The following is a 27,542-nucleotide window of genomic DNA, read 5'->3' on the forward strand; positions in this document are numbered from 1 at the left end:
ACTACTTACTACAACCACAGTACAAAATAAAAGTCCCCCACCAAGGGTACAGTAATCAGTCAAAGTTTTATGAAAATTAACAAAAAACGTGAAACGCAAATTTTGATAAGACAAAGGTTGTAGTAGTTAACTAGTCACCTGCACTACTTACTACAACCACAGTACAAAATAAAAGTCCCCCACCAAGGGTACAGTAATCAGTCAAAGTTTTAGAAAAATTAACAAAAATCGTGAAACGCAAATTTTGATAAGACGAAGGTTGTAGTAGTTAACTAGTCACCTGCACTACTTACTACAACCACGTTTCAAATTAAAAGTCCTCCAGCAAGGGTACAGTAATGAATCAAAGTTTTATAAAAATTAACAAAAATCGTGAAACGCAAATTTTGATAAGACAAAGGTTGTAGTAGTTAACTAGTCACCTATACTACTCACTACAACCACAGTACAAAATAAAAGTCCCCCACCAAGGGTACAGTAATCAGTCAAAGTTTTATGAAAATTAACAAAAAACGTGAAACGCAAATTTTAATAAGACAAAGGTTGTAGTAGTTAACTAGTCACCTGCACTACTTACTACAACCACAATACAACATAAAAGTCCCCTAGCATTTGTGCAGTAATTAAACAAAATGTAAAAAAAATTAACAAAAATCGTGAAACGCAAATTTTGATAAGACAAAGGTTGTAGTAGTTAACTAGTCACCTATACTACTTACTACAACCACAGTACAAAATAAAAGTCCCCCACCAAGGGTACAGTAATCAGTCAAAGTTTTATGAAAAATTAACAAAAATCGTGAAACGCAAATTTTGATAAGACAAAGGTTGTAGTAGTTAACTAGTCACCTGCACTACTTACTACAACCACGTTTCAAATTAAAAGTCCTCCATCAAGGGTACAGTAATGAATCAAAGATTTATAAAAATTAACAAAAATCGTGAAACGCAAATTTTGATAAGACAAAGATTGTAGTACTTAACTAGTCACTTATACTACTTACTACAACCACAGTACAAATTAAAAGTCCCTCTGCAAGGGTACAGTAATGAATCAAAGTTTTATAAAAATTAACAAAAATCGTGAAACGCAAATTTTGATAAGACAAAGGTTGTAATAGTTAACTAGTCACCTGTACTAATTACTACAACCACAGAAAAATTTAAAAGTCCAAAAACATGGTTGCAGTAATGAATCAAATATTTTTAAAAAACTAACAAAAATCGTAAAACGCAAATTCTGATAAGACAAAGGTTGTAGAAGTTAACTAGTCACCTGTACTACTTACTACAACCACATTTCAAATTAATAGTCCCACTGCATATGTACAGTGGGTAATCAAAAAATTAAAACAATTAATAAAAATTGACAAATGTACATTTTGATAAGACGAAGGTTGTAGTAGGTTGTAGTAGTTATTTAGGCCAGCTGTAGCCTAGTGTTTAAAGTACTGGACCAGTGATCAGAGGGTTGCTGGTTTAAGCCCCAAAATTTTGACTTGAGAAACCTCTGTCCTTTTTGTCTCCTGACATTTGGCCCACATTTCCTGAGACAGGCTGATGTCTTGTAATTTAAGTGGTTTTACAAGAAGGCCATCAGGGAAACTGTGGTAGACAATGTGCTCAGTGTACCTGCCCTGAAGAGAACTGTGCATTTTTCTCACAAACTATTCTGGATGCAATCCTTTCTTTTTGTTTAGGATGTTATGCTTGATTATACCAAACCATGCCTCAACATGGCAATTAGTCTCTCTTGTTTTTTCAGAGAAAATGTCATCAGTGTTTTCTGTTTTGTCAGTAGATTCCCCAACATAATTCCACTCCAAAGAGGAAATATTGAAAGATAATGTTCAAACAGTTGATGACGCCTGGACAGTAGCATGGATTTTTATCTGATGACTCTTCCTCTTTATTCATCTTTAACTTAACAGAATCAGAAATATGCCTGAAACAAGCAGAGAAAGGTGAAGTTCCCACATGGGTTTTGGAAAATCTCTGCAATCCTTCATCCTGGTCGATTTCAGCTGCCCTGTCATCTGAAATTCTTCAAGGTCACATACAGGGGTTGGACAAAATAACTGAAACACCTGGTTTTAGACCACAATAATTTATTAGTATGGTGTAGGGCCTCCTTTTGCAGCCAATACAGCGTCAATTCGTCTTGGAAATGACATATACAAGTCCTGCACAGTGGTCAGAGGGATTTTAAGCCATTCTTCTTGCAGGATAGTGGCCAGGTCACTACGTGATGCTGGTGGAGGAAAACGTTTCCTGACTCGCTTCTCCAAAACACCCCAAAGTGGCTCAATAATATTTAGATCTGGTGACTGTGCAGGACATGGGAGATGTTCAACTTCACTTTCATGTTCATCAAACCAATCTTTCACCAGTCTTGCTGTGTGTATTGGTGCATTGTCACCCTGATACACGGCACCACCATTGGATGCACATGGTCCTCCAGAATGGTTCGGTAGTCCTTGGCAGTGACGCGCCCATCTAGCACAAGTATTGGGCCAAGGGAATGCCATGATATGGCAGCCCAAACCATCACTGATCCACCCCCATGCTTCACTCTGGGCATGCAACAGTCTGGGTGGTACGCTTCTTTGGGGCTTCTCCACACCGTAACTCTCCCGGATGTGGGGAAAACAGTAAAGGTGGACTCATCAGTGAACAATACATGTTTCACATTGTCCACAGCCCAAGATTTGCGCTCCTTGCACCATTGAAACCGACGTTTGGCATTGGCACGAGTGACCAAAGGTTTGGCAGCCCGGCCGTGTATATTGACCCTGTGGAGCTCCCGACGGACAGTTCTGGTGGAAACAGGAGAGTTGAGGTGCACATTTAATTCTGCCGTGATTTGGGCAGCCGTGGTTTTATGTTTTTTGGATACAATCCGGGTTAGCACCCGAACATCCCTTTCAGACAGCTTCCTCTTGCATCCACAGTTGATCCTGTTGGATGTGGTTTGTCCTTCTTGGTGGTATGCTGACATTACCCTGGATACCGTGGCTCTTGATACATCACAAAGACTTGCTGTCTTGGTCACAGATGCGCCAGCAAGACGTGCACCAACAATTTGTCCTCTTTTGAACTCTGGTATGTCACCCATAATGTTGTGTGCATTGCAATATTTTGAGCAAAACTGTGCTCTTACCCTGCTAATTGAACCTTCACACTCTGCTCTTACTGGTGCAATGTGCAATTAATGAAGATTGGCCACCAGACCGGTCCAATTTAGCCATGAAACCTCCCACACTAAAATGACAGGTGTTTCAGTTATTTTTTCCAACCCCTGTATTTTGGCTGTAGCAATAAGATCTTAAAGTCTTCTAATGTTTCTGAGAACATCATCATTCTTGTTCTTGTTTAACAGCACAGTACAAAATGATTGAAAAATGTCACATGCATCATCTATACAGTGAGTGTTCTGTTGTCTTGCCAGAGAATACGTACAAAAGTCTTTCAATCCTTTGTCACTGGTTTGTTTACCAACATCCACCACTTAAAATCTTGCATTTTCAAGTTCCATTATAATATTAAGCTACACTGTGGATTAAATCCAACTTCATAAATAAAATGCAACTGTATCGTAAGTGTAGTTAAACATTCATGATTATATTGTAATATGTTAATATGCTAAGTTATTATTATATTAAGGTGATATAGACATATCTATCTTCGATAATTATGCTTTACTGTTTTAACCATTTTAAATACTTTAATTTCATTGAGAAATAAAATTATTTTAATCTTGCAATACATTTCAACTTTAAAAATGGCAGCATGTAATGGACATTGCCCAAAAAACACATTTATTTCCAGGTCAATGTTTAATTAAAATTGATTAAGATATTTGTTAATTACTGTTCCATATCACTAAAAGACAGCAAAATATTATTTTATATAATCATATTATTTGGCTTAAGTTGGCACAAAGTGTTCACAATTAAGGCTAATATGCCAGGAAAATGTTTATTACATTTATTACATTGTAATTAACATATTATTACGAAACATTTAGCAGATATACAAATAATACATAAATAAAAATATTAGTAATAAATAAATATTACAAAATGTCTACTAGAACCTACCTTATCCATTGAGAAAGATGCCAATACCCGGATTTTCCTTAATGATAGATTGTTGAATCTGTATCATTTTGTCTGACCACCACTGAGCTATCACAGGGGCAGTGGTAGCTCAGTGGTTAAGGTACTGGACTAGTAAACAGAAGGTTGCCGGTTCAAGCCCCGCCACCACCAAGTTGCCACTGTTGGGTCCCTGAGCAAGGCCCTTAACCCTCAATTGCTCATTGTGTTCAGCTCATTGTGTAAGTCGCTTTGGATAAAGGCGTCTGCTAAATGCTGAAAATGTAAATGTAAATGTTGTCTGCCTTACAGCTACTAATCCTAATGACCTTAAGGTGTAGGGGTGTTTACAATGCCTGAAGTGGTAGCTGAGAGTTGATTGGTCGACATGTCAGTCTTCTGTGATATATGGCTTGGTTTACTGTCACCTTTTGGTTTGCTGCAACCTCTTTCTTTGCATATAATCTTGCTCATATTACGTTTTTATGCTACTAAGGCAAACAGCATACACAATACATTTTGCAACAAATTTGTGTGGACTAATTAACTGATTTTAATTCTTCCAAACTTAATTTTCCTTAGCCCAATGCTGTAAATCAGAAACATTAGATCCACTTTCAAATTGGTTAACAACAAGGAGCTTACCAATTATGATGCCCAGGCATGTTGTGATTTAATATTAAATATGCATTTAGTTTGTGAGTCAGTAGCTCTATTGCAATTGTTTTATGCCTTTAACTCCCAATAATACATATGCACTATCTGATACATTACATTGTATTAAAGGATACATTAAATTAAATTGAAATTGAAATTAACAAAGACTGGTAAGCTTGTGAAAAGTTTTTTATTAAAGATGATCTAATAGATGTAACAATAATGTTTGAGAGAGCTTCTCCTTTGTATGTTCAGCATACAGATCATACTGCAATACATTAAAAAAAAGTTGGACACATGTTTAAAACCTTTTGCAATATTGAAAATTGTTGATCATTTGTAAACTAAGAATAGTAATTATTGCAATTTTTCAAGTGCAATTGTTAGTTGTAGTAAGTAGTTCACCTTTTGGGTAATTAACAAAACATTAATTATATAAAAATATATTATTACACCTTGATTGAATACTGTACTGTAGTAGGTAGTATAATGACTAAGTGAGTAATACAACCTTCTTTATAACAAAATGTTCATTTATTAATTTGTAATTTTTTTAAACGTTTGATTCATTACTGTACCAATGCTGTGAGACTTTTTACTTATATTGTGGTTGTAGTAACTAGAACAGGTGACTAGTTAACTACTACGACCTTAGTTTTATAAATAATGGCGTTTCTTGATTTTTGTTAATTTTTATAAAACTTTGATTCATTACTGCACCCATGCTGTAAAACTTTTAATTTGTACTGTGGTTGTAGTAAGTAGTATAGGTGACTAGTTAACTACTACAACCTTTGTCTTATCAAAATTTGCGTTTCACGATTTTTGTTAATTTTTCTAAAACTTTGACTGATTACTGTACCCTTGGTGGGGGACTTTTATTTTGTACTGTGGTTGTAGTAAGTAGTGCAGGTGACTAGTTAACTACTACAACCTTTGACTTATCAAAATTTGCGTTTTACGATTTTTGTTAATTTTTATAAAACTTTGACTCATTACTGTACCTTTGCTGGGGGACTTTTAATTTGAAACGTGGTTGTAGTAAGTAGTGCAGGTGACTAGTTAACTACTACAACCTTTGTCTTATCAAAATTTGCGTTTTACGATTTTTGTTAATTTTTATAAAACTTTGACTCATTACTGTACCTTTGCTGGGGGACTTTTAATTTGAAACGTGGTTGTAGTAAGTAGTGCAGGTGACTAGTTAACTACTACAACCTTTGTCTTATCAAAATTTGCGTTTTACGATTTTTGTTAATTTTTATAAAACTTTGACTCATTACTGTACCTTTGCTGGGGGACTTTTAATTTGAAACGTGGTTGTAGTAAGTAGTGCAGGTGACTAGTTAACTACTACAACCTTTGTCTTATCAAAATTTGCGTTTTACGATTTTTGTTAATTTTTATAAAACTTTGACTCATTACTGTACCTTTGCTGGGGGACTTTTAATTTGAAACGTGGTTGTAGTAAGTAGTGCAGGTGACTAGTTAACTACTACAACCTTTGTCTTATCAAAATTTGCGTTTCACGATTTTTGTTAATTTTTTAAAACATTTGATTCATTACTGCACCTATGCTGTAAAACTTTTAATTTGTTCTGTGGTTGTAGTAACTAGCACAGGTGACTAGTTAACTACTACAACCTTTGTCTTATCAAAATTTGCGTTTCACGATTTTTGTTAATTTTTTTAACATTTTTAAATCGTTACTGTACTCATGCTGTGGGACTTATAATTTTTTTATGTGGTTGTAGTAACTAGTACAGGTGACTAGTTAACTACTACAATCCTCATCATATCAAAATTTGCGTTCCTCAATTTTTGTTCATTTTTTAAATATTTTGATTCATTACTGTACCTATACTGTGGAGCTTTTAACTTGTATTGTGGTTGTACTAACTAGTACATGGGACTAGTTAACTACTACAACCTTTGTCTTTTTGAAATGTGTGTTTCTTGATTTTTGTTAATTTTTTAAAAACTTTTGTAATGCACCCAAACTGGGGGACTTTTAATTATTATTGTGGTTTTATTAACTAGTACAGGAGACTAGTTAAGTATTTCAACCTCAAAATGTGCGTTTCTCGCTGTTTACTGTAAGCATACTGTAGGATTTAATACAGGTGTATTAGATGGTACACGCCACTGGGTAATTACTACACCTCGGAACTTTATAGACGCTCCCTTAGCACTTCCTTAGCATTTCAGCGCGGATGCACCTCACATTTACCAAATAACGTTAAATAAAAATTAACAGAAAAACCTTTTTAAACAAAATTAATTGTAGTTTGTTCCTTGTTTACTGAGGTATCAGTTCGTGCAATTTAATTAATTTTTGGATGTTTATTAGCCGAGAACGAGCCGAAAGAAAGTCGAATGTCAGGCGAATGTCCAATATAAAACTAACTTTACCACGGTGTTAAAGTACTAGGGTATTGATTAAAAAGTAGTCACAAGGATGTTGTTTGGATTGTAGCCTGTCTCAATAAAACAGATGCTTTAAATAAAAGTGTTTGCCAAATGTACAAATGGTAACATAGCTGGATATCCAAAACTACTTCAATTTTTCTTTTAATGTAAGAGGGCAAGTTATTAATATGTTAAACTTCGATTATCTAAAAGTAAGAGATTGATCACATACACTTTTACCTATTTTGCTTAAACATGGTTAGCAGATCTAAGTATTGTGATTCATACTGAGCATTTTCGTCTGTATACTGCATTACCAACTTACTTTCAAAAACTATTGGAACCAAGTCCATTGGAAAATATTTATGTGAGCTGTGAGAGCCATTGTTTAAAGAAAGGATTTATTGCTCCTTCCCCCTGTTCAAACATTGAGTGTAATTACTCAAGGTGGTGATGAAAAAAAATGTACTGGCATAATAAACTGAACATTAAGGTTTCATTTGAGAATAATTAGTGTTAACTAATAATATACTGACTGCAATTATGTTTGCCCTGAATGTACGGTAACAATGTTAGTTTAAACAAACAGCTTTATGGTTGTAACTTATGCATATTTACCTATTTTACATTTGTGAGAAAATAATTAGTTTGGTGTCATAAAGACAAAGCAAGTGCATTACTGTGCCCCTCTCAAAAACCTAGGGGATACATGTAAATAACACTGTTTCAGGAAACTCTAGCCTTAAAGGATCACGGCTGAAATGCACAACAGCCTTTCTTAATGACAATGGCACCCTCTGCAGTACATAAAAGGAACAAAGATGTGGCAAACTCTTAAACCCAATGTCCAGGTAAGACCAAAAGACATTCTGTTGTTGTGTTAATTAACACTAACATTTTGTTTGTTTGTTTGTTTGTTTTAAAAGTGCCACAAGAATTATGTTACTGCGCTGCTGTGTCTGAGCCACTCATACCAGCACAACACACACTAACACACCACCACCATGTCAGTGTCACTGCAGTGCTGAGAATCATCCACCACCTAAATAATACCTGCTCTGTGGGGGTCCTGACCATTGAAGAACAGGGTGAAAGCAAGCTAAAAAAAAAAGCATGTGGAGAAACAGATGGACTACAGTCAGTAATTGTAGAACTACAAAGTGCTTCTATATGGTAAGTGGAGCTGATAAAATGGACAGTGAGTGTAGAATAAAGCAATAAGCTACGAGAGACCGTGCGTTACTGCTATGAATTTAGCACGGGGAAAGAAAACATCCTTCCCCGTCTCGAGTGGCTTATTGCTTTATCATAGTTTTACTACTATAACACGGCGGTCAACATAAAATATAATAAAATACAACAACGTTCAATTTATAAATGTTTTTATTTACATAAACACTTACAAAAAGCATTCTTCCGCGAAATCAGGTAGTCCGTTAACAGTGTTGCTAGGCAACATGAGGACGAACATAACATTTGCAATAAACATTCCTCCACAAACACTATTACACTATTTCTTGTACGAAACACCCGCTTAATGGTTAGGATTACTGTTTATATTAATCTGGACATTTCCATGTATAGTTAAAATTAAATTAAAATTAAAATTGAACACCACAGGTAACGGTGTATGAAAGCAGCATAACTGTGACGTCATCAACACCCGACCTCACGAATCCAGCCCATCAGTGCACGTTGATGACACGGAACAGTTCGTGGTTCTAACTGTAGTAAAACAAAACAATTCTTCTTATTACCATCTCACTCTGCTGGATCACTGTAACGCGTACACGTTTCATTTATATATACAGTTTCAGATTGTTGCAGTACGTTAAATTAGAGTGGGTATTTAAGTTGTTGTTGAAGTGTTGCTAAATGATCAAACAATGTCAGTACCGGATATGTTCAGCAACATCCAGGGTTTTCTAACTGCAGATCAGGATATCAGAGAGGTACAGTACAACAATCTAGCTTTATAATCTACTCTTATCTACTCTGTTTATACACTGACCATGGATGAGTTGATGATTGTCTTTGTCATCGTAACGATGCAACGAAATTAGCAACTATTTTACTGCATGCTAATAATAATAATTGAAAAAAGACGAAAAAAGACAAAAAAAGAATGCAGAAGTTAGTCTAAAGTATTAGCAACAGTGTAAACTAAAACTGTGTGCAAACAATAGCAATGTTTGTAAACAACATAACGCATTTATATTAGCTACTCTGTATATCCACCGATCATACAACACAACACTTTACACCGATCAGCCATAACATTCAAACCACCTCCTTGTTTCTACACTCACTGTCCATTTTATCAGCTCCACTTAGCATATAGAAGCACTTTGTAGTTCTACAATTACTGACTGTAGTCCATCTGTTTATCTGCATGCTTTGTTAGCCCCCTTTCATGCTGTTCTTTAATGGTCAGGACTTTCCCAGGACCACTACAGAGCAGGTATTATTTGGGTGGTGGATCATTCTCAGCACTGCTGATAGAGTTTTTAAACACCTCACTGTCCCTGCTGGACTGAAAATAGTCCACCAACCAAAAATATCCAGCCAACAGCACCTCGTGGGCAGCGTCCTGTGACCACTGATGAAGGTCTAGAAGATGACCAACTCAAACAGCAGCAATAGATTACGTCTACAGGGTGGACCAACTAGGTAGGAGTGTCTAATAGACTGGACAGTGAGTGGACACGGTATTTAAAAACTTAAGCAGCGCTGCTGTGTCTTATCCACTCATACCAGTACAACACACACTAACACACCACCACCATGTCATTTCACTGCAGTGCTGAGAATGATCCACCACCTAAATAATACCTGCTCTGTGGTGGTCCTGTGGGGGTCCTGACCATTGAAGAACAGGGTGAAAGCAGGTTAAAAAGTATGTAGAAAAACAGATGGACTACAGTCAGTAATTGTAGAACTTCAAAGTGCTTCTATATGGTAAGTTGAGCTGATAAAATTATCAGTGTATTTATCTGCTCTCTATATCCACCTATTTTATATAACACACTGCTTTCATTATTTGCTTTTTATATTTTAACTAAGCCTTATTAGTCATGAAAACAGTATCAGTGTTCTAGATATTGGGGATCAGATGTAACAATGCTACTTCTAGTTTGTGGTTACTGGTTAGTAGCATTGGGCAATATGGCAAAAGTGTAATATGACCCACTATATGTAGAAACACATGGCTTATATACTTATATCAAGTTTTTTGCTACCTTGAGAAACCTGAACAGATTTAACATGCTCAGGGTGAAACAAACTGGTCAGGTGATCGCTTATCTGTACCTGCAAAAAAACAAGCTGAACACTTTGTAGCTTAAGTGGCATGTTCTGCTGTCCACTAAAGAACAATGTACTGTTAACTTCACTTTTGCTTAAAATTTGACTTTCAGGACATAAAGAAAGTTGTCCAGGTGCTGGAACAGACAGCGAGGGAGATCCTTACTGTTCTACAAACTGTCCATCAGCCATCCGGTTTAAAAGATAGTGAGTGTGCATTTTATTGTAGTATTTTTTTTTTACAAAGAAAACCACTGGCTGCAAACATAGTTCATTTTTCCTACTGTTCAAAATTTTTTTGGAATTCGGTTTGAATAATTCATCTCTGTTATGTGAGTATGCAACAACCTGTTCTTTTTCACCAGTTCCTAGTAAATGTCTGAGAGCCAGAGAACTGTTTAGCACAGTTCAGATCCATATTGGTGAGCTGAAGAAAAAGTTTCCTGTGGAACAGTACTATAGGTTAGTGCTGAAATCATAGTGGATGTGGTGTCAAATAATGAACTTGACCTTGATTGTATTGTTTGTTGCTCAGCATTTTACAGATAAGTATTACATTATATTTGAATAGGTTTCATGAGCTCTGGAGGTTTGTTCTGCAGCGCTTTACATTTCTTGCTGCTTTCGTAGTATATTTGGAGAGTGAGTCATTGGTGAAGCGTGAGGAGGTGGCAAAAATACTTGGAGGTATGTGAGACTTCTGTTTTTTATTTCTTATGAGCCATTTTATTAAGTATATGCAATGCTGATAAACTACTTTTGTGTAGTTGAAGTTAGCAGAGTGAATGGCTTCCACCTGGACCTTGAGGATTATCTAGCAGGAATTCTTACTTTGGCCAGTGAACTGGTAAGTGTTTAATTACAATAGTGTAGGTTTTGCAACTGTAAAAGTCTGCTCATTTAGTGGGCATCTTTATAACATTCTGTTTCAGCTGTTGCCAATACATACAGCACCAGGCTTTTGTCTTCAGTGCCTGTAGAAAACCATTACGTTTTAATAATAATAAAAACTTTGCTTTATCACATTTAAGTTATGAGAAAAAGACAACAGTTGTACAGATGAAATGTACAAATAAAAAAAGGTAGAATAGTGGAAGGAACTGCTATTCTCCAGTCCCTGGTTTGGGGCTAATTAATCATTTAGGGCTATTATTTTAAAACTCATGGGCATTACATGACATTTTGAATTTGGTATTAAATACAGAGCTTGGAATTGGTCAGAAATGTTTAATCTTGGTCTGACTATAAAACAGTTACCTCAAGACATCATAATCTTTAAAGTGCGAATGAGACTCAGCGTGGCACTTTTGAGAGGAGGCGTCTTTCTTGCCTTACAGGTCAACCTTGTGTAAAGCTTGTGAGACACTCTTTAAAATTAACCTTAGCCATAAAGACTCCTGTGTCTTTTATAAGTTCCATTGACCACTTGGTAACTAACTTGATCAATATACTTCTGGCTTAGTCATCAGGGACGGCCTGACCTAAACAAGGCATTGGCTGTGCCATTCAGTCCAGTTCTTAATAATGCTCTGAACCATACTGAGTGGAACAGTTGAAAGTAGTCAACATCTGGTATCTTAAGCTGTTTTACCAGCCCATAAAATAATGTATGTGGAATACAGATAAAAGAAGAAGCTTATTGTTTACACAGTCTCTGGCATTTCACACACTTTACCTCAGGTTTTTAACAGTTCTAAATAGGCTTGAAAATCTACAACATGACTGACAGCTGCTTTGCGACTGAATGTAAAGCTTTATTAGTAAATTAAGTAATTATTAAAAGTGGTATTTAATAGTACTTTGGTAAATGTTAACTCTAGTATTTGATTAAAGCTATTAAAGTTATCTTTCGGCTGCTACCATATTCAGGTGGGTCACATAAGTTCTGTATTTGGTTTTGTCGCCACCTAGTGACATTAAATAAAAAAGCGGTTATGAGATGCTGGACGACATTTATCGAAATTATCTCAATCATTATTGATCTCTAACATACGATTGGCTTCAGTAATCATCACTAACTTTGTATTAACCAGACCAGTCATTTTGGTTTATCACTTCAGTCACATGTACCAGGCAGAAGCCCTAATGATTTTCTACTCACTAGAGTCTTAACATTATTTACAGCAATGTGTCCTTTCTGTGTGGAGTTTGCATGTTCTCCCCGTGTCTGCGGGGGTTTCCTCCTGGTGCTCCGGTTTCCTCCCACAGTTCAAAAACATGCAAGTGAGGTGAACTGGACATACAAAATTGTCCATGACTGTGTTTGACATGAAAAAACTTGAACTGATGAATCTTGTGTGACGAGTTACTACCGTTTCTGTCATGAATGTAACCAAAGTCTACAACATGACGTTAAAATCCTAATAAACAAACAACAATGGGTTTCACTACCTGTACAGTGTGCCTTATAGTTCAAGGTATTTACCTCACCTACCTTAAATAACTTAATTTCCCAGCATCACCCAGAGGCAGATAGGTGTTCTTTCTGAGTCTGGCTTATCACAAGGTTTGTTTCTTATGCATTTCATGAAGTTGTCCCGTCACCAGCACTTCTTTTGGCTTGTTCATTTTTGTGTCTTTACCCCAATCTCTATAAAGCTGCTTTGTGACCATGTATATTATTAAAATTATTAAATAAATAAAACCTACTTACATTTGAAAATACATTACATTTAGGATTTGCAGAAATGTTTTACTACATATTACAAAAGTTTATTGATTCGGGGTTTATATCTTTTTATTATTTATTCATTTTTATTTTAACTACTGAACCATTTGTACTATCAAAATGTTGTTCTGCTAAAAACCAGTAAATAATAATTTATTCTTTTCAGTCGAGACTGGCTGTGAACAGTGTGACGGCTGGAGACTATGGACGCCCCCTTCGCATCTCAAATTTCATCAATGAACTTGATTCCGGGTTCCGGCTACTCAATTTAAAAAATGACCCACTGCGCAAACGCTATGACGGTCTTAAATATGATGTAAAGAAGATTGAGGAGGTTGTGTATGACCTGTCAATTCGTGGCCTTGTCAAGGAGCAAGAAGCTGAGGAAAGTAAGTAAAGGTGGCAGAGAAACAACATTCCTGGCTGGGATTCTTCTTGACTGTGAGAGTGGAGACTCAGTCGGACAGTGGGCAGGAACTTGGCTGAGAAGATCAGCAGGTGGACATGTTGTAGCCCTTGAAGCATTAAAAAGTGGTGTGTATTTTAAAGCCATATCTGCCCTGGTGAAAAGCAGTTTAAGCTCCTTAAAATGGGGGATGTTCAGTTTCTATGCTGTTGAAAGAATTTATGTACAGTTTGCTTATGTACAGTTTTTCTGTATGCTTGGATTTGCTGCTTTACTTTTGTTTTGTATTATTTTGTGTTAGTCATCACACTTGTAAAGCATTATACAGTCTTGACACTGGACATGATTAAAAACATGGTAAAGTGTTCAGAAATAGCTCTTGTGTAAGAATTATTTTAAGTTTTAAGTTTAATTTTTAAGTATATTAAACCACAAAAAAATATGAAGTTCCTAATAAATAAGTGATTTTTGCTTGCATAAATCTTTCCATATTATTGAACTTAGGTATTTGCAGGTAAGACAAAGTTCATAAAGTGATTTCGGGTCAATAAGATCAATACAGTGAGTTCTGCCGCCATCTGCTGGGGTAGCAACAGAATAGCATGCTGGAGATATCTGATTCTTCTGTGATAAAACTATGCACAAATAAATTATATAATGGTAAAACCTACTTCTTTAAATAAATAAATAAATAGTAAGTAAAAATGTAGGGTGACCATATTTTGGTTTTCACTTAGCTGGGGGGGGGGGGGGATGTTGGATTGGCAAATTAATTTAATGTACTGTAACTGGTGGCACCATGACAATGTGTATAAAGTAGTGGTTTAAATCTCTGACAAATGCATCAATAACCATGCAACTAATTATGTTAGTAAACTTTTATAACAAAAAAACAAGCTACTTTTTAACAAGACAACTAAAATGGTGTTGATTATGGTGAGATAATCGTATTACTTTCTATTCAGCGTCAAGCCCTAAACAACAACAAATAAAATAGTTTATCAGTAGTGCTATTTCAACAGAATGTGGCTCTATCACGGCGTTGCAATAGCCTCTATATTAGTATAAATGTTGTCAATTAATTATGAGCCAAAAATATTACCTTATTCTTTTGATTAATTCAGTAAATTTTGGTATTCTGGCTTTATCCAAGGTTTCAAAGATATTTGAAAGTCCCTGGAGCTACAGTAGTTGTCTTTGCACATCATACTTATTTGCAACATTTACTTCATTAGAAAATATTACAGTAAGTGCTAGTGTCAAAAGGCCATTTTTGGTCTCCATATTTGAACATTTAAATGAAAGTTTATCTTTCTACGATTGTCAGAAACAGATAGTTCTTATCATCTTGACTAATGTAAATCAGTAATAATGGATCGTCTCCACAATTACTTTAATATTTCTGGAGTGTGCCATAACATTAAAGTAATTTAAATTCACATTAAGTTTCTATGCAGCTTGTTTGCAGTAACAAGACTTTTCCATGTTATCATCTCCAAATGAGTCATATGCTTTTTACCACCTTGTTTGGTTGCTAGTGGGCATTCCGAATTTAAGTTTACTTTTGGTTGCCATAGATTTACTAGTAACACACAGCTAAAGTGGCAGTTGACAGGGCAGAGGGGGCTTGCACTAGTAACTTATTTGCTTTTTATTTCTGGTTTGAAAATGCTGCCTGTGCATCTCTTGAAAATGCACTTCTTTAATTGTGTGTGTCCTGAATTTGTGGTACATTTATTCTATTCTTTACTCCCTGAAACCAAAAGTCCTGTGGAAGGTCCAGTCGCAAGATGCCAGCCTGTAAACATTATGGCCAAACCTGGTTTTAGGGTGGACAAATGCAGCCAACAAAAATCAACTCAAAAAGCATACTCTTTTAACTTACATTTTATATAATTCACAATATCTTACATAACAAAATTTTAATTAGATTTTTTAAATACAGAAAAGAACAGCTTGTATGGTCTTAAAATAACTCTGGACTAGTATGGCAGATCAAACCCCTTCTGTAATGTCATGGAAGCTGCAGTGTTTTAACAGTAAGTGCCATTGATGTAAGGTTCTTATTTAAAACACACATCAATAAATGTACATAGTTCATGTCTATCAGGACTGACACTAAAACAAGTTATCGATTGGACTAATAAATATTGCTCAAGTCAGGGTGATCTTACTCCTATAAAGCTCTGAACACAAAGCAGTAGTAAAGCTTTTAACAAATCAAATGTCCTCACACATCAGACTAAAGTGCATCAAACAAAAATGAAGACGTTCTATTAGCTTGACCAAAAGAGTAAAAGAAGGTCAATAATGTTCTAAGATTGAACTGTAGAGATGGACTTCACTGCTGAGGGTCAGTAGGCTTTCAAATAAAAGGCACAGTTTCACTTTCATATTAATGATCAAATGATTAACATTTTATGGTCTTGCAAGTTTGCTAAGACTTGTTGACACACCTCATTATATAATGCTACATTATTGAGACCTCACAGTTTCATAATTGATGAAAAAGTACACATTATTCTGGATGTGAACAATAGTCAGTACTATTGAGTTCATCTTACTTTACTCATTCAGCAGGTTATGAGAATTTATGAATTAAATTCATTAATACTGTAGCTACATTGTGCATTGTAATTATTGCTGCTTGGTTAAACAGCACAGTGGTAGTAATCTTGCTTGCTGGTCGTGGTTTTTCAGTTTGTTTTCTGTACATTAGACAGTAAAAAGGTCCAAATGTCATGATAATTAAATGACAGTAAAAGAAGCCTGCAAAATGTCTTTCTGGTGATGAAACCAGATTTTGTAATTAATTGATTGAAGACAGTAGTGACATGAATTTATTCATTTATCTTTCGTAACTGCCTTTTCTCTAGGTCACAGTGGATCTGGAGTAGAAGTGTAACACAATACATGCTGTAAATTAAACAGTCTGGGCCTATGTGTTCTGTGCTGGAATTCTTAAAAAAAAAAAAACCAGTTCGGACATTAACAAATGTGTAGGATTTGGGAATTTGAGTTCATCTTAAAAGGTTTGAAAAGATTCTGCAGTGCTTCTGAGTATTTCTAAGCTTTTCAGCAGTGTTCAGATTTTCACTTTAACATTATTTTGCCCTAATTAAGACCTCTCGTCAACAAATTATTAAAGTGTCCACTTCTAGGGCATAGGAAGCCACTTGTGACTGAGTGTTTACATCATAGTGTCACATCATAAAATAGAGCATATGTTTTCTAGCTACATAACACTGCTGGCAATAAATTGAAGTGATTTAACACCACATATATTTAGTGGCTCAGTCAACTTGTTATAACCACAAATTATACCTAGCACAGCAGTAATCACACAGTGTAGCCACTCAACTTTGCCAGTTTGATCACCCATGCACAGACAGATAAAAAAAGGCTATGCATTTTGGTTTTGGGTAATAAGTAGATGCTATTCTAACCAACCTGGACAGTGTAATGTATAGAAGCATGGACTTTCTGTATCATCACACTTCTTGTGTAAAGCCTATACTGCAAATGCTGGGTGCAAAGTAAATATACACTTTAGACGAGGCACGAGGTATTCTCATTCAGGGCAACCTAGAGTAGCAAATGAATTTAAGAAGTAATGAATGTCAGATGAAAAACATGCAAACATGGGAAAAACATTCCAAACTCTATACAGACAGGTGAGGTAAGCAAGCATGAGGTAAACACTAACACTACCAGCTGTGTCACTGTGCCTCCTGGGCTGTGACATTTAAAAAAATAAACCAACCAAAGACCTTTCAAAGTAAGTTCTGGTTCTCTCTTCACACATTACACCTCTTTGCATCATTTTTAAGAAAGGAAAAGGGTTTTCAGCAAATATCCGCATGCATGCTTTTTAACTAAAAAAGAAATAAAAAGAAACATTGACCTCATTAGGAAACATCAAAGTCAGTGGACAGTTTCTCAAACTACATCCTCATTTGGTCTGCTATATGTATAATTCTGTAAGAAAGTGTTTGTTTGTTTTTTTCAAAATGTCAGTGTTGTAACTATAAAAAGTGCGCTTTTTTGACCAAATCGTTGTTGTAAACTGTAAATCCCAACCGAGTTTTTTTCAATAATGTAATACTGTTAATGAACATGTTTCAACAAGATGTTACACCACATTTTGGTTGTGCAGACGAGTCTCAAGAGCGGCTCTGGGTTGTATTAATCATTATATTAGGGAGTGCATTTCGTCTTTTTCTCCACAGTCCTAGGTCACACGCGTACCTTTTAATCTGCCGATACCACTGCTGTGTGCGGGATTTGTCTGAGGCACGGAAAACGAAAGCTTCACGTCGGATGTCCAGCACCTCAAACGTATCATCACAGTCTGGGTCAGCTGATACCACACAATTAGCCAAATGGATGGGTTCACGCAGTACAGCAAACTTGCCACTACTTTTATCCTTGATCAGTACCAGAACGCCATCCTGCACAGTCTCAAACACCTCCGTTTGGTCTCCTTTTACTCCTCTGTCTGCTGTGCGTACCATGAGCAAGCTTTGAACGTTCTGAAACTTGAGTGACTTGCTACCTTTCTTTACCCATTGGCCATCAGCTGGCTGGGAGAGCTGTAACAGGCCTTCCATAATGAAGCGAGTGCTCTCACGTGCCCAGCCTACCAGCTTCAGGGATGTCTCCCTTATCTCAATGTTAATCACCTCGCGATTCTTGCGGCTGTCGCGGCGAAAGGAACGCAGTGACCATGTAGCTGTGCCTTCCTGTCTGCTCTTCATGTTGATGTGCTCCAGGTGCGACTCCACACGACTCTTAGCCTCCTTCAGATGGCTGTAGTCTGGGTGACATTCGTTGGTGGCTTTAATGATTCGGCTCAACAGAAGTGGATACTTGGTCACGCGCTGGAGTGGAGCAATGAGGAAAGAGCGCAGGTTCATGCGCCGCAAAGCTGTGTTATCATTCTGAGAAACATCGAGGAATATTCTGGAGGACAATAAAAAAATATTTATTTTTGATCATGTGATCTGAGCTCTTGAGTAAATGCTGATATCTGGTACTGATCTGATATTGATTGCCTCAAAATAATAATTATTTTTTACAAGTCTATGTTGGTGAATAATGCAAAACATACACTGCTAAAGACATTTTACAGAAGAAGTTTTAGAACACTCCCATTTTCCCAGTTTTTATTTGTATTTATGCAGTTACAGTCTAAAAGATAGCATAGAACAAATAAATAATTTAAGATATAATTGAGGAAATCAAAATTTAATTAAAAGATTGTGAGTTATCAATGTAGGCACCATTTGCAGCTCGTATTTTATCAAATATTGTTTAGTCACAAATGTGTGGACTTGTAGGCCTATTTACCATACAATACCACCCTATTGCCTTGTGAAGGATGATATCTCAGTATATAAGCAGCATGCAAAGCCAGTGAGTGACAAACTGAAGATTTCAGGTTCTGATTCATCAGGAAATAAGACCGCTGACATTGCTGCATGGCCCAGGTACACCATTCTTTCTTATTTTGCTATCCTATCTTTGCCTTTCTTAGTACCACTTGACCTGGCATAAATCTGCAGTTCAGTCTTCTCTTCGTAGCTGAGACTAAGACATGCTTACCAGTGTTAAATTGTGCTTGAAGTGGTTGTACTGTGAGTCACCTATCTTGCAAGCTGTTGACTCTCAGACTCTCAGGCTTTGGGTCTAGCAGACCTTATCCTACTTTCCTCAGTTTCCAAGTGCCTTTTGATGGAGTAGGAAACTGTACTGACAACTTGTCTTAAACAGACTGTGTACCATAAACCTTTTTTACCACTTACCTTTGTATGTTTTCTGGATATTCAGTGAATTCGTTGGCTTATATATCAATAAAAACTGGAAAATGGGGTGTTCTAAAACTTAGCATTTTCTAAAAGTTGCAAGATGCAATTTTTCCATAACAACACAATGTCTTCAAGCTATGTTTAATTAGTTTAAACATTTTAAAAATTAAAAATAAATGTAACAGTGCACCCATTAGCAAGAAGGTGCATTAAGATTTAAATAGGCAAGAGTACAATGAACTGTACTAATACTATGCTTTAGACAAGTGCTTCCCAAACATTTTCCCAATTGTTCAAGATTTTTTTTAAATTATGAATATAAAACCAATAATGGCTAAAAATTGATATCATAGTGAAATTAAATAATAAAGATTTTAAAAATTATGTCAGGCCTACTTGACAGCAGTATGCTTTAGTATAATTAGTGTCCTATTTTTTAACCAAATATGTCCCAATATTATTAATAATGTCTGGCATGCGCCCAGGTGGCGCAGCAGGATATTTCGCTAGCACACCAGCGCCGAGATTCAGCTGGGCGCCATCTAGCGGGCATAACTGGCAGTGCCTGCAGGGAGGGATGACCGGAATATGTGGGCGGGGTGTTTAAACTATCCTGATTGGCGGATAGAGACACCTGGGCAGAAAAAAAAAACCGGGGATCCCCAGCAGCAGAAGACAAATTGACTACACTGAATTGGGAGAAAAACACATGAAAAAAAATAAAATAAATATATATATAAAATGTCTGGCATGTTTATTGTTTAAATGTAAAGTTTTGTGGAGTTGTGGTGTAGAATCTATAGTCATAGTTTTTATAGTTTCTATAGTCTATAGTATAGTTTTTACTTGATGGTAAATAAGCCCTCATTTTGTATAGTTTTTGGCTTAACCTCATTATAACTAGATAACTTGATTTCCAACATCTTGTTTTAGTGCCTATTTTACCTGAGCAGCTCTTTTTCCTTCTCCAGGGTGTTCAGCATGTTTACAGATGTGGATTGCTGCAAGCAGTAGGTTTGAAAGGCAGGTAGCATGTTGACAAATTCCAAGAAGATTTTACCAATGCATACAGTTTGCACATCGTCATCTCCCTGCATGTGTAAAACACAACACAACACATCATGTTTGCATAAGTGTTTAAATACGTGATGTAGAATTTTTGGTATGCAGTATTCTGTAAACATAAAATGTTTATCTACAAATGTGCTGTGTATACATTTTTATTGTGTTGTATAGCAGCAGCACTTTCTGTGTCCTTACCTGATCAAAAGCTTGATCAATGCTGTCCTGTAGGTGCTCGGTGAACCTCTCATTAACGTCAATAAGCTCCTGTACATTGCCGAAGACCACAGTCAGTTGTTCAGCTGTAAGCAGTCCTGCATTCTGCATGGGGCAGTAAAACTCTTCCTTGATGATGCGCAGGTCTTCACCGTAACTGGACTCAGTGTTAAGGAACTCCAAAATGGCTTCCTTCCGCTCAGTCCGTAATTTTGAGCATTTCTCACACATGCCCCCCTCCTGAGTTGTGTCTCGGTGACCGCAGTCCAAGCATGGCCACCGGGCCTCCCAGGCTTTGAAAGATTCCAAAGGCTTTTTCCAGCCTGGTGTCAAACCGGAGTCGATGCCGCTGTCCACACGCTCCACCTCAGCTCCGGTCGTGTGCTGAGTTTGTCGAAGTTGTTCCTCATCCTCACGGTCGTCGCACAGCCCCATCACACCACTGTCCGCACTTACACTGCTCACTGTGCTCCAGCGGTGCTGACACACTTGGTTTAAACCCAGACCTCCAACATGACTTTCTGCTCGTGGCTCAGAGTGGCCTCTAACTAGTCGAGTACCTGCTACAGAAAACACATGAAGGACATTATGCTTTGTTTGATCATTTGGTGTTTGCTTGTTAAGCTGCCTCATTTTTTGATCCAGGTTTAGTTTCTTAGCATTGCTCCCCCCTATACTCTCCACATTATTTTTGTGTTGCCATGGATAGTGTAAGGTATTGTGTAACGTTCTGCACTAACCCACATATTATTACAATATAAAGTTAGGATGCCTAAAAATTGATGTGCTTTGGGAGTAAAGGTCTCCTCATTGCTGCTGCAAAAATGCAACCTATGATTGACTTTTTATTAGGTTTAATATTTATAAAAAAAGAATGATTTCTTTTACCTTTTATAAAAAAAAATGCAGGTAACCTGAATGGAACCTTAAGTGAGGGCTCAAAAGAACGCTGAGAACGCTGGCTGTAGTGAGGCAGCACTTTACTGATGGAAACAAGCTCATAGCTAAGGGCGGGTTTTGGAGTAATGGAATAGTTGTGGTAGACTGGAAATGAATAGAGTGATAGCCTTGGGTTGTGGAAAAGTCTCACTGATGTTTAAACAAGCTAACAAATGCACACACATGCAATTACACAGAGACCTGTCAAATACAAATTCAATGTTAATTCCTGCACTTGTATAAATGTGGTATTTTGCAGGATTTGGTGCTAATTCAAAGAAGTTTAAAGAAGATTAAATAATTAAAAGTGGTAAATAACTTGGGTCTTACTACTATCTCTGCCCCTGCGATGACTCTGGAGCCGTGCAGCTGCAGCGATTTTCATCTCCAGCTGTTTTCGCTTGGCAGCGTCGGTGGGCATGGGGTCACTGACGTGGGGGCGCAAGCGGCACTCCCGTTGCGCCCTCACCGATCCATCTGGGTCATATGTTGCGTCTGAGCTGGAGCGCCTGCATCCTGAACCGGAGATCTGCTAATTAAATGAAGACACATTATTCAGCTTTACCTTACACATGAAGACTAAATAAACTGTCAGTAAAAATGTCTCATTTGTCAGAAATACTATGACCTTTAGACTATTCGGCTTAGTTTAGTTCTCACTGGTTGATTATTACAGCAAGGTGGAGGAAATGTTGAATTACACCAAACAGCCAACTCAAAATATTAATTCTTTTCAGTATTTTGCGAAAAGGAAGCTGATGTCACTAAATTACACAGGTCACTTAAGGTATTCTTCCTATTTTACATTTACAGCATTTAGTAGACTTACAGAAGTGCTTTCTCAGTACATATTTCTTAATCTAGAGCAAATAGACTATAGTCTAAAATATAATATGATGGTAATACATATAATATGTTGGTTTCTTGTAATACGCATGTTGAATACAGCAGATATGGGCATTGTTTACCTGCAGACGGCACAAGGATGTTGAACGATCAAATTGTCATTACAACATAAAATTTTTTCTTGGAAAATAGTATAATCTGATATGTATATAATACAAAAAAAAAAAAAAACAATTAAACTATTTTTTACATTTTTGAGTGACACCCTTCTTTATAAACACTTCAGAGTTAAGCACAAACTAATAATTATTAACATTATTTAAAAACAAACCCTAACCCCTATCAAGTACAATTGTTACTGGATTTTTACTAGAAAGACGAATATGTCAATAGAGTTGCTCATGTAATTGACATGGTCCTGACAGGATTGATAACTTCGCAGAAAACAGTGCATGGAAATTCACCAATGCTGACCCCTAAAACACCTAAATTAACACCTGACACCCACGATCTGTTTTCACTAGCCATCAGTGCATGGGTAACGAGACACTTTAGGTTCAGGTATTGTACAGAATACATAATGATGCTGCTGCTATCGTAGGTAATCACATAAATGCAATCTACACCAGATCTGGTGCAGGTAACACAGAGCTGAGCTATACATAATTACAGGTAACCACAACAAATCTCAATTCCACCAGCCTAATACAAATGAAAGGAACCAATACAACCGATCAATATTACCCCGACCTTCAGTCTAACAACCTCCTGAGACACAATGCACTGGCATTTTACACAGAAAGACCAAAGAGAGCATTAAACAGACAAAGCAATGAATCCACACTTACAGACTTGCATGCAAATAAATTAAAAATGGTTACCATCTGATACCTTTGTGTAAGAGAGTCATTCTGAGCTTGAGGTTGGCATGTAACACAACATGTGTGCAGTCTGTAATGTGCAGCCTCATCTAGCCTCTGAGCACGAGTGACACAGCACTCTGCTAGAGAGAGAGAGAGGCTGATGCTGTAGAGAAATAGGCAGCTCTGTGTGTGTGGTAGGTGTGTGTGAATAGGAAATTGCCTTACGCATTCTCCTGGGTGTCCTCTCTCTCGTCCTGTACCTTCAGTGCAAGTCTCCTGTCTGCAGGCCGGTGTTGTTATGGAAACGCAGGCAGATTGACACCCTGGCTGGGGAGTGATGATCTCAGCGCTCTTGTGCTGGTCACGTGGGAGCCTAACAGGGGCTTCGGTGCTCAGCTCTGCACTGCAGCTGAGGAATAAGGATAGTGTGTAGAAAGGAAAATGAATAGATGGAGTGTGGCGGGGGAGGGGGTGATGAAAGATGCAAGAGAGAGAGAGAAGCGTCAATTAAAGTGAAATTATGATTCCTGCCCGTGCATCTCTTTCTCCTGTTTTAATCATTTGGCTGAACATCCCCCATTTTTTTCTAGAGAGAAGGCTACTGATCTTCAGGGGGGCTGGAAAGCAATTTAATGGTTTGGTTTATATTACCACCTGAACTCGAGATGAGCAGATCTAAACCCCTGCAGGTTACATGTACATAATTTTGCTATGATGGATTGTTTTGCCTAACATCTGCAAATATCCAACATTTTTTTTCTCAGCTCTAAATGAAATCATAAGCATGTGTACCAGGGTAACTTACTGTTTTCTTATTTGATACTTTGGGATGTGCTTGAGGGCAGGCAGACAGAAAGTGTAGTTCCGAAGGAATACTAGCATAAACTGCACCACATCAAACATTACTAACATTACTTATGTAGGATAAACAACTTTTAAGCATACCTGAGCCTGACACCTGCCTGTCTTCACCCACAAACTCTCTTGCTAGTGTGCATCAGCTTTGGTTTTCAGGACTCAGTCTGTAAATGGTAGAGCATTCTTGTCCTGTAGCTGCCATGCCCATAGGTGTGGCAGCAGCAACTAACTCAAAATGCTGTCAGTGTTCCCCTGCCTGTTCCTCTAGTGGGCATTTGGGTGGTAGAATGCTGGCCAACTGAGTAGCTGCCTGAGTTGCATCAAAGAGCTATTTTGACTGCAGTTTTGTTGATTGGAGTTGCTGGATTTTTTTTTTTGGTTATGTCTCTCTGCAAACAAAACTTTGGTGTATGTATTGGTCTTGCAATAGTGTGGTCACTTTTGGTCTGCCTGGTCGTGGTTTGCACACAAATGATCCAGTTGTGTGCCATGTACTGTCCTCCTAGTAACCTTCAATTTAGCCAAATCCACTTAAATTTTTACTTACGCATGGAAAGGATAACACTAAAAGAAAATCTGACCATTGTAAAAAAGGAATTGGCATGGTTAGTTTTACAAATGTGCTTACCTGCTTTTCATTTATTCATTCATTTTCTTATCCGCTTATCCAATTAGGGTCGCGGGGGTTTGCTGAATCCTATCCCAGCTTTTCAATGGGCACAAGGCACACAGTAACACCCTGGACGGGACGCCAGTCCATCGCAGGGCAGACACACACACATTCACTTATAGGGCAACTCAGTGTCTCCAATTAACCTGACTGCATGTTTTTGGACTGTGGGAGGAAACTGGAGCTCCCGGAGGAAACCCACGCAGGGAGAACATGCAAACTCTGCACAGAAAGGACCCGGACCGCCCTGCCTGGGGATCGAACCCAGGACCTTCTTGCTGTGAGGCGACAGTGCTACCCACTAAGCCACCGTGCAGCTTACTTGCTTTTCAGTAGAGCCAAACACCAAGACATTTAGACAGTCATGTACATTTATCAAACAATTTTTAAACTGGTATGCTGATACATGCTTTGTAATTGAAAATGTATACAATTAAATGAAAAATGCAAAATAGAAGCATTTTGCTAGTGGTCTCAGACTTTTGGCCTTTGCTGTATATTTCTGAAATAAATCAGTAGTTGGCACAAATGCTATTGAAACTGTCTCCAATAATTTCATTTTCCTCACAAAACTTTGCATAAGAATATACAGTATGTTCAGGTTGTGGTTTTAAAGGAACATGTGTAACATTATAATAAAACTAGGAAATCCCCAAGCATAGTCATGAAAATCAGAAGCTGGACTCACCTCTTTTTTATAAGACCCAGTGCTGATCCAAGGAGGCCCTCCTTCATCTTGTACAAATGGGCTCCATAACTAGAAAGGTCTGTTCCATCAAGAAGAATAGCAGTGCAGCAGGATGATGCCCCCTTAGGAGGAAAATGGGGAACAGCTGGATCATTACATTCAGGGCTTTTTGGTTGCTCAGCATTTCCTTCTCTTACAGGGGTATTCTGGGAGTGCAGAGGAGAGCGAGGTACAGGTCCTGTGCAGATGGGTGCATCTGAAGCCTCTGCAGCTGAACTAGCTCCACTCAAATCTTCTTTATTGCAGCTACAGGAATTAGATGCATCTTCAAAGTTGTTGCAACTTTGCCTGACTTCTCTGACAGAAGTCACTTGTGCTTTTTCCTCACAGTCGCCCACTCTGGACTGACCTTCAAGCCTGGCTGCTCCACTGGTTGATGCTGTCAATGAGTCCAAGCCTTCAGCACTTTCTTTTTGCCTCATCCTCTTGAACTCCTCAAATGTTGGGATGTGCAGGCGTCCTATAGGAGGTCTTTTTCTCTCCAGAGTAGACTGGGCAGTGCTGCTAAGAAGCTCAGAGGTGGAGGACCTACCAAGGTTAGATTCCTGGTTGGAATTAAAGGCCAGGTTTGGAGTGCTTCTCTGTCTGCGAAGCTGAAGCCTACGTATAACTTCCTGCTTGATTTCTTCTGTATTTGTAATGCGACGAGCACACAGCTCTCTCTGTCCATTCACCATTCCTGAAGAGGAAAAACAACCAAGCGATTCCATTTTCTGACTGCCACAAGAAAGCTTGGTGTTGCCCAGCAAAGGCTGAGGACGAAGAGGCTTAAGGGGCTCGGTTACACGGGTGCTCTGGAGGCGAAGCTTGTCTCTTAGGCCTTTCCGGGCATTACCATTCATTCCCCAGTCCTCCACAGCAGGAAAAAGCCACTGAGGGAAGAGTGGCAAATCCTTTCTCAGCAGTCCCCGGCGAGGGTAGAAGCTCTCTGGGGAATGTATCATAGAGTAGACCTGTGATCCCTGAGGAGACCCATCATACCACTGACTGCTGGGGGTACAGTGCAAAACAAACTCACTCTCCACACTCCTGTATGTGTACACACCAGGGTCTGCATTCCAGTGCAGATTTTCCAGGCTGTGATACATTCTACTATTCCCGGAGCTGGAACAGGTTTTCGAAAGTTGCCCTGCTTGGTAATTGGACTGGAATTCAGGCTGTTTGAGTGGATATGCATTGCTGGTGGCACAATACTGGATCCCCATATTGCTAAGGAGGTTGTTGTTAGATCCTGGAGAATAGCAGTTCACTGGTGCATCCAGGTTATTGTAAGATGGCTTTCCATGGTTGGGGAAGCCAGAAAGTGGAGGGCCAAGGACTGAGAGAGGATCTGGTAATTCACTAAAGCAGGGTTCCAGGTCCATGCTGCAGCCAGCAGACGAGACTGCTGGAGAGTAATCACATGGCAGAGACTTTACGTCAGGCATGACGGCAAAGAAATCCACCTCCAACAAAAAGAGGTCCTGGAACTAAAGCCCTGCAGAAATCAGAACACAACCAGCATATTGGCATGATGACAATACACAGTGCATAAATACTGAGCCAGTAATTGAGCCTATTTGGTTGTCGCTGCATGTTACACTGTATTCTTTTAGATTACTAATTCGATCAAAATATTACGCAATGTGAAATTAAGTAAAAAACAAAACATTTAGTCAAATGTTTCCTAATTTATTTAAGTAACAATCATATCAAACATGCTGAAATAAAAAAAAAATCATGTATTTCAGGATGTCAAAATAAAGGTCAGCTAAGGTTGGTGTTTGTGAATTTACAATATGAAAATGACTAAAGGATTTTTGAAGGGTGGCATGGAAAAAAAAATACTATTCTGAACTTTTGGGACAACAAGGGTCTAGCTACAAACAAATTCCTCATCTTATTATAAAAACATACTATATATGTACCAAGTCACACATTGTGATTGTGTATTGATGATTTGCTGTTTACACTGCAATATGTAAGATGTGGAATAAACAACTAAAGTCATTAA

The 27,542-nt window shown here is 37.8% G+C and overlaps 2 protein-coding genes across 3 annotated transcripts; one reads left to right on the forward strand and one right to left on the reverse strand.

Annotated features, from left to right (window-relative positions):
• The first annotated feature begins 7,967 nt into the window (after positions 1-7,967).
• Positions 7,968-13,980, forward strand: tsn (translin). Of its 2 annotated transcripts, none has more exons than XM_063006301.1 (6): positions 7,968-8,014; positions 10,580-10,673; positions 10,832-10,928; positions 11,038-11,153; positions 11,234-11,313; positions 13,301-13,980. In XM_063006301.1, exons 1-6 carry the CDS (start codon positions 7,985-7,987, stop codon positions 13,529-13,531), a joined length of 648 nt encoding a protein of 215 aa, XP_062862371.1. In that variant the 5' UTR covers positions 7,968-7,984; the 3' UTR covers positions 13,532-13,980. The 2 variants fall into 2 exon arrangements, with proteins under 2 accessions (XP_062862371.1, XP_062862370.1); XM_063006300.1 differs by lacking the exon at positions 7,968-8,014 and adding an exon at positions 8,840-9,115.
• A 3,644-nt stretch (positions 13,981-17,624) lies between these two features.
• Positions 17,625-26,976, reverse strand: si:dkey-91i10.2 (uncharacterized protein LOC555224 homolog). Its single transcript, XM_063006672.1, has 7 exons — positions 25,956-26,976; positions 25,490-25,913; positions 23,499-23,682; positions 21,895-22,096; positions 20,608-21,188; positions 20,293-20,438; positions 17,625-18,502 (listed from the first exon to the last, which is right to left on the reverse strand). Exons 1-7 carry the CDS (start codon positions 26,974-26,976, stop codon positions 17,704-17,706), a joined length of 3,357 nt encoding a protein of 1,118 aa, XP_062862742.1. The 3' UTR covers positions 17,625-17,703.
• Between the last annotated feature and the right edge of the window lie 566 nt (positions 26,977-27,542).

The sequence above is a fragment of the Trichomycterus rosablanca genome, chromosome 12 (assembly GCF_030014385.1).
Source record: "Trichomycterus rosablanca isolate fTriRos1 chromosome 12, fTriRos1.hap1, whole genome shotgun sequence".
NCBI lineage: Eukaryota > Metazoa > Chordata > Actinopteri > Siluriformes > Trichomycteridae > Trichomycterus > Trichomycterus rosablanca.

Coding starts and splice junctions, on each gene's coding strand:
- tsn (XM_063006300.1), top strand. CDS start 9,050: ATGTCAGTACCGGATATGTTCAGCAACATCCAGGGTTTTCTAACTGCA. Junction 9,116..10,579: donor CAGATCAGGATATCAGAGAG/GTACAGTACAAC, acceptor TTTGACTTTCAG/GACATAAAGAAAGTTGTCCA. Junction 10,929..11,037: donor CCTGTGGAACAGTACTATAG/GTTAGTGCTGAA, acceptor ATATTTGAATAG/GTTTCATGAGCTCTGGAGGT.
- si:dkey-91i10.2 (XM_063006672.1), bottom strand. CDS start 26,976: ATGCCTGACGTAAAGTCTCTGCCATGTGATTACTCTCCAGCAGTCTCG. Junction 20,439..20,607: donor TTGATCAAGCTTTTGATCAG/GTAAGGACACAG, acceptor TTACACATGCAG/GGAGATGACGATGTGCAAAC. Junction 18,503..20,292: donor AAGGAAAAAGAGCTGCTCAG/GTAAAATAGGCA, acceptor ATTGTCCTCCAG/AATATTCCTCGATGTTTCTC.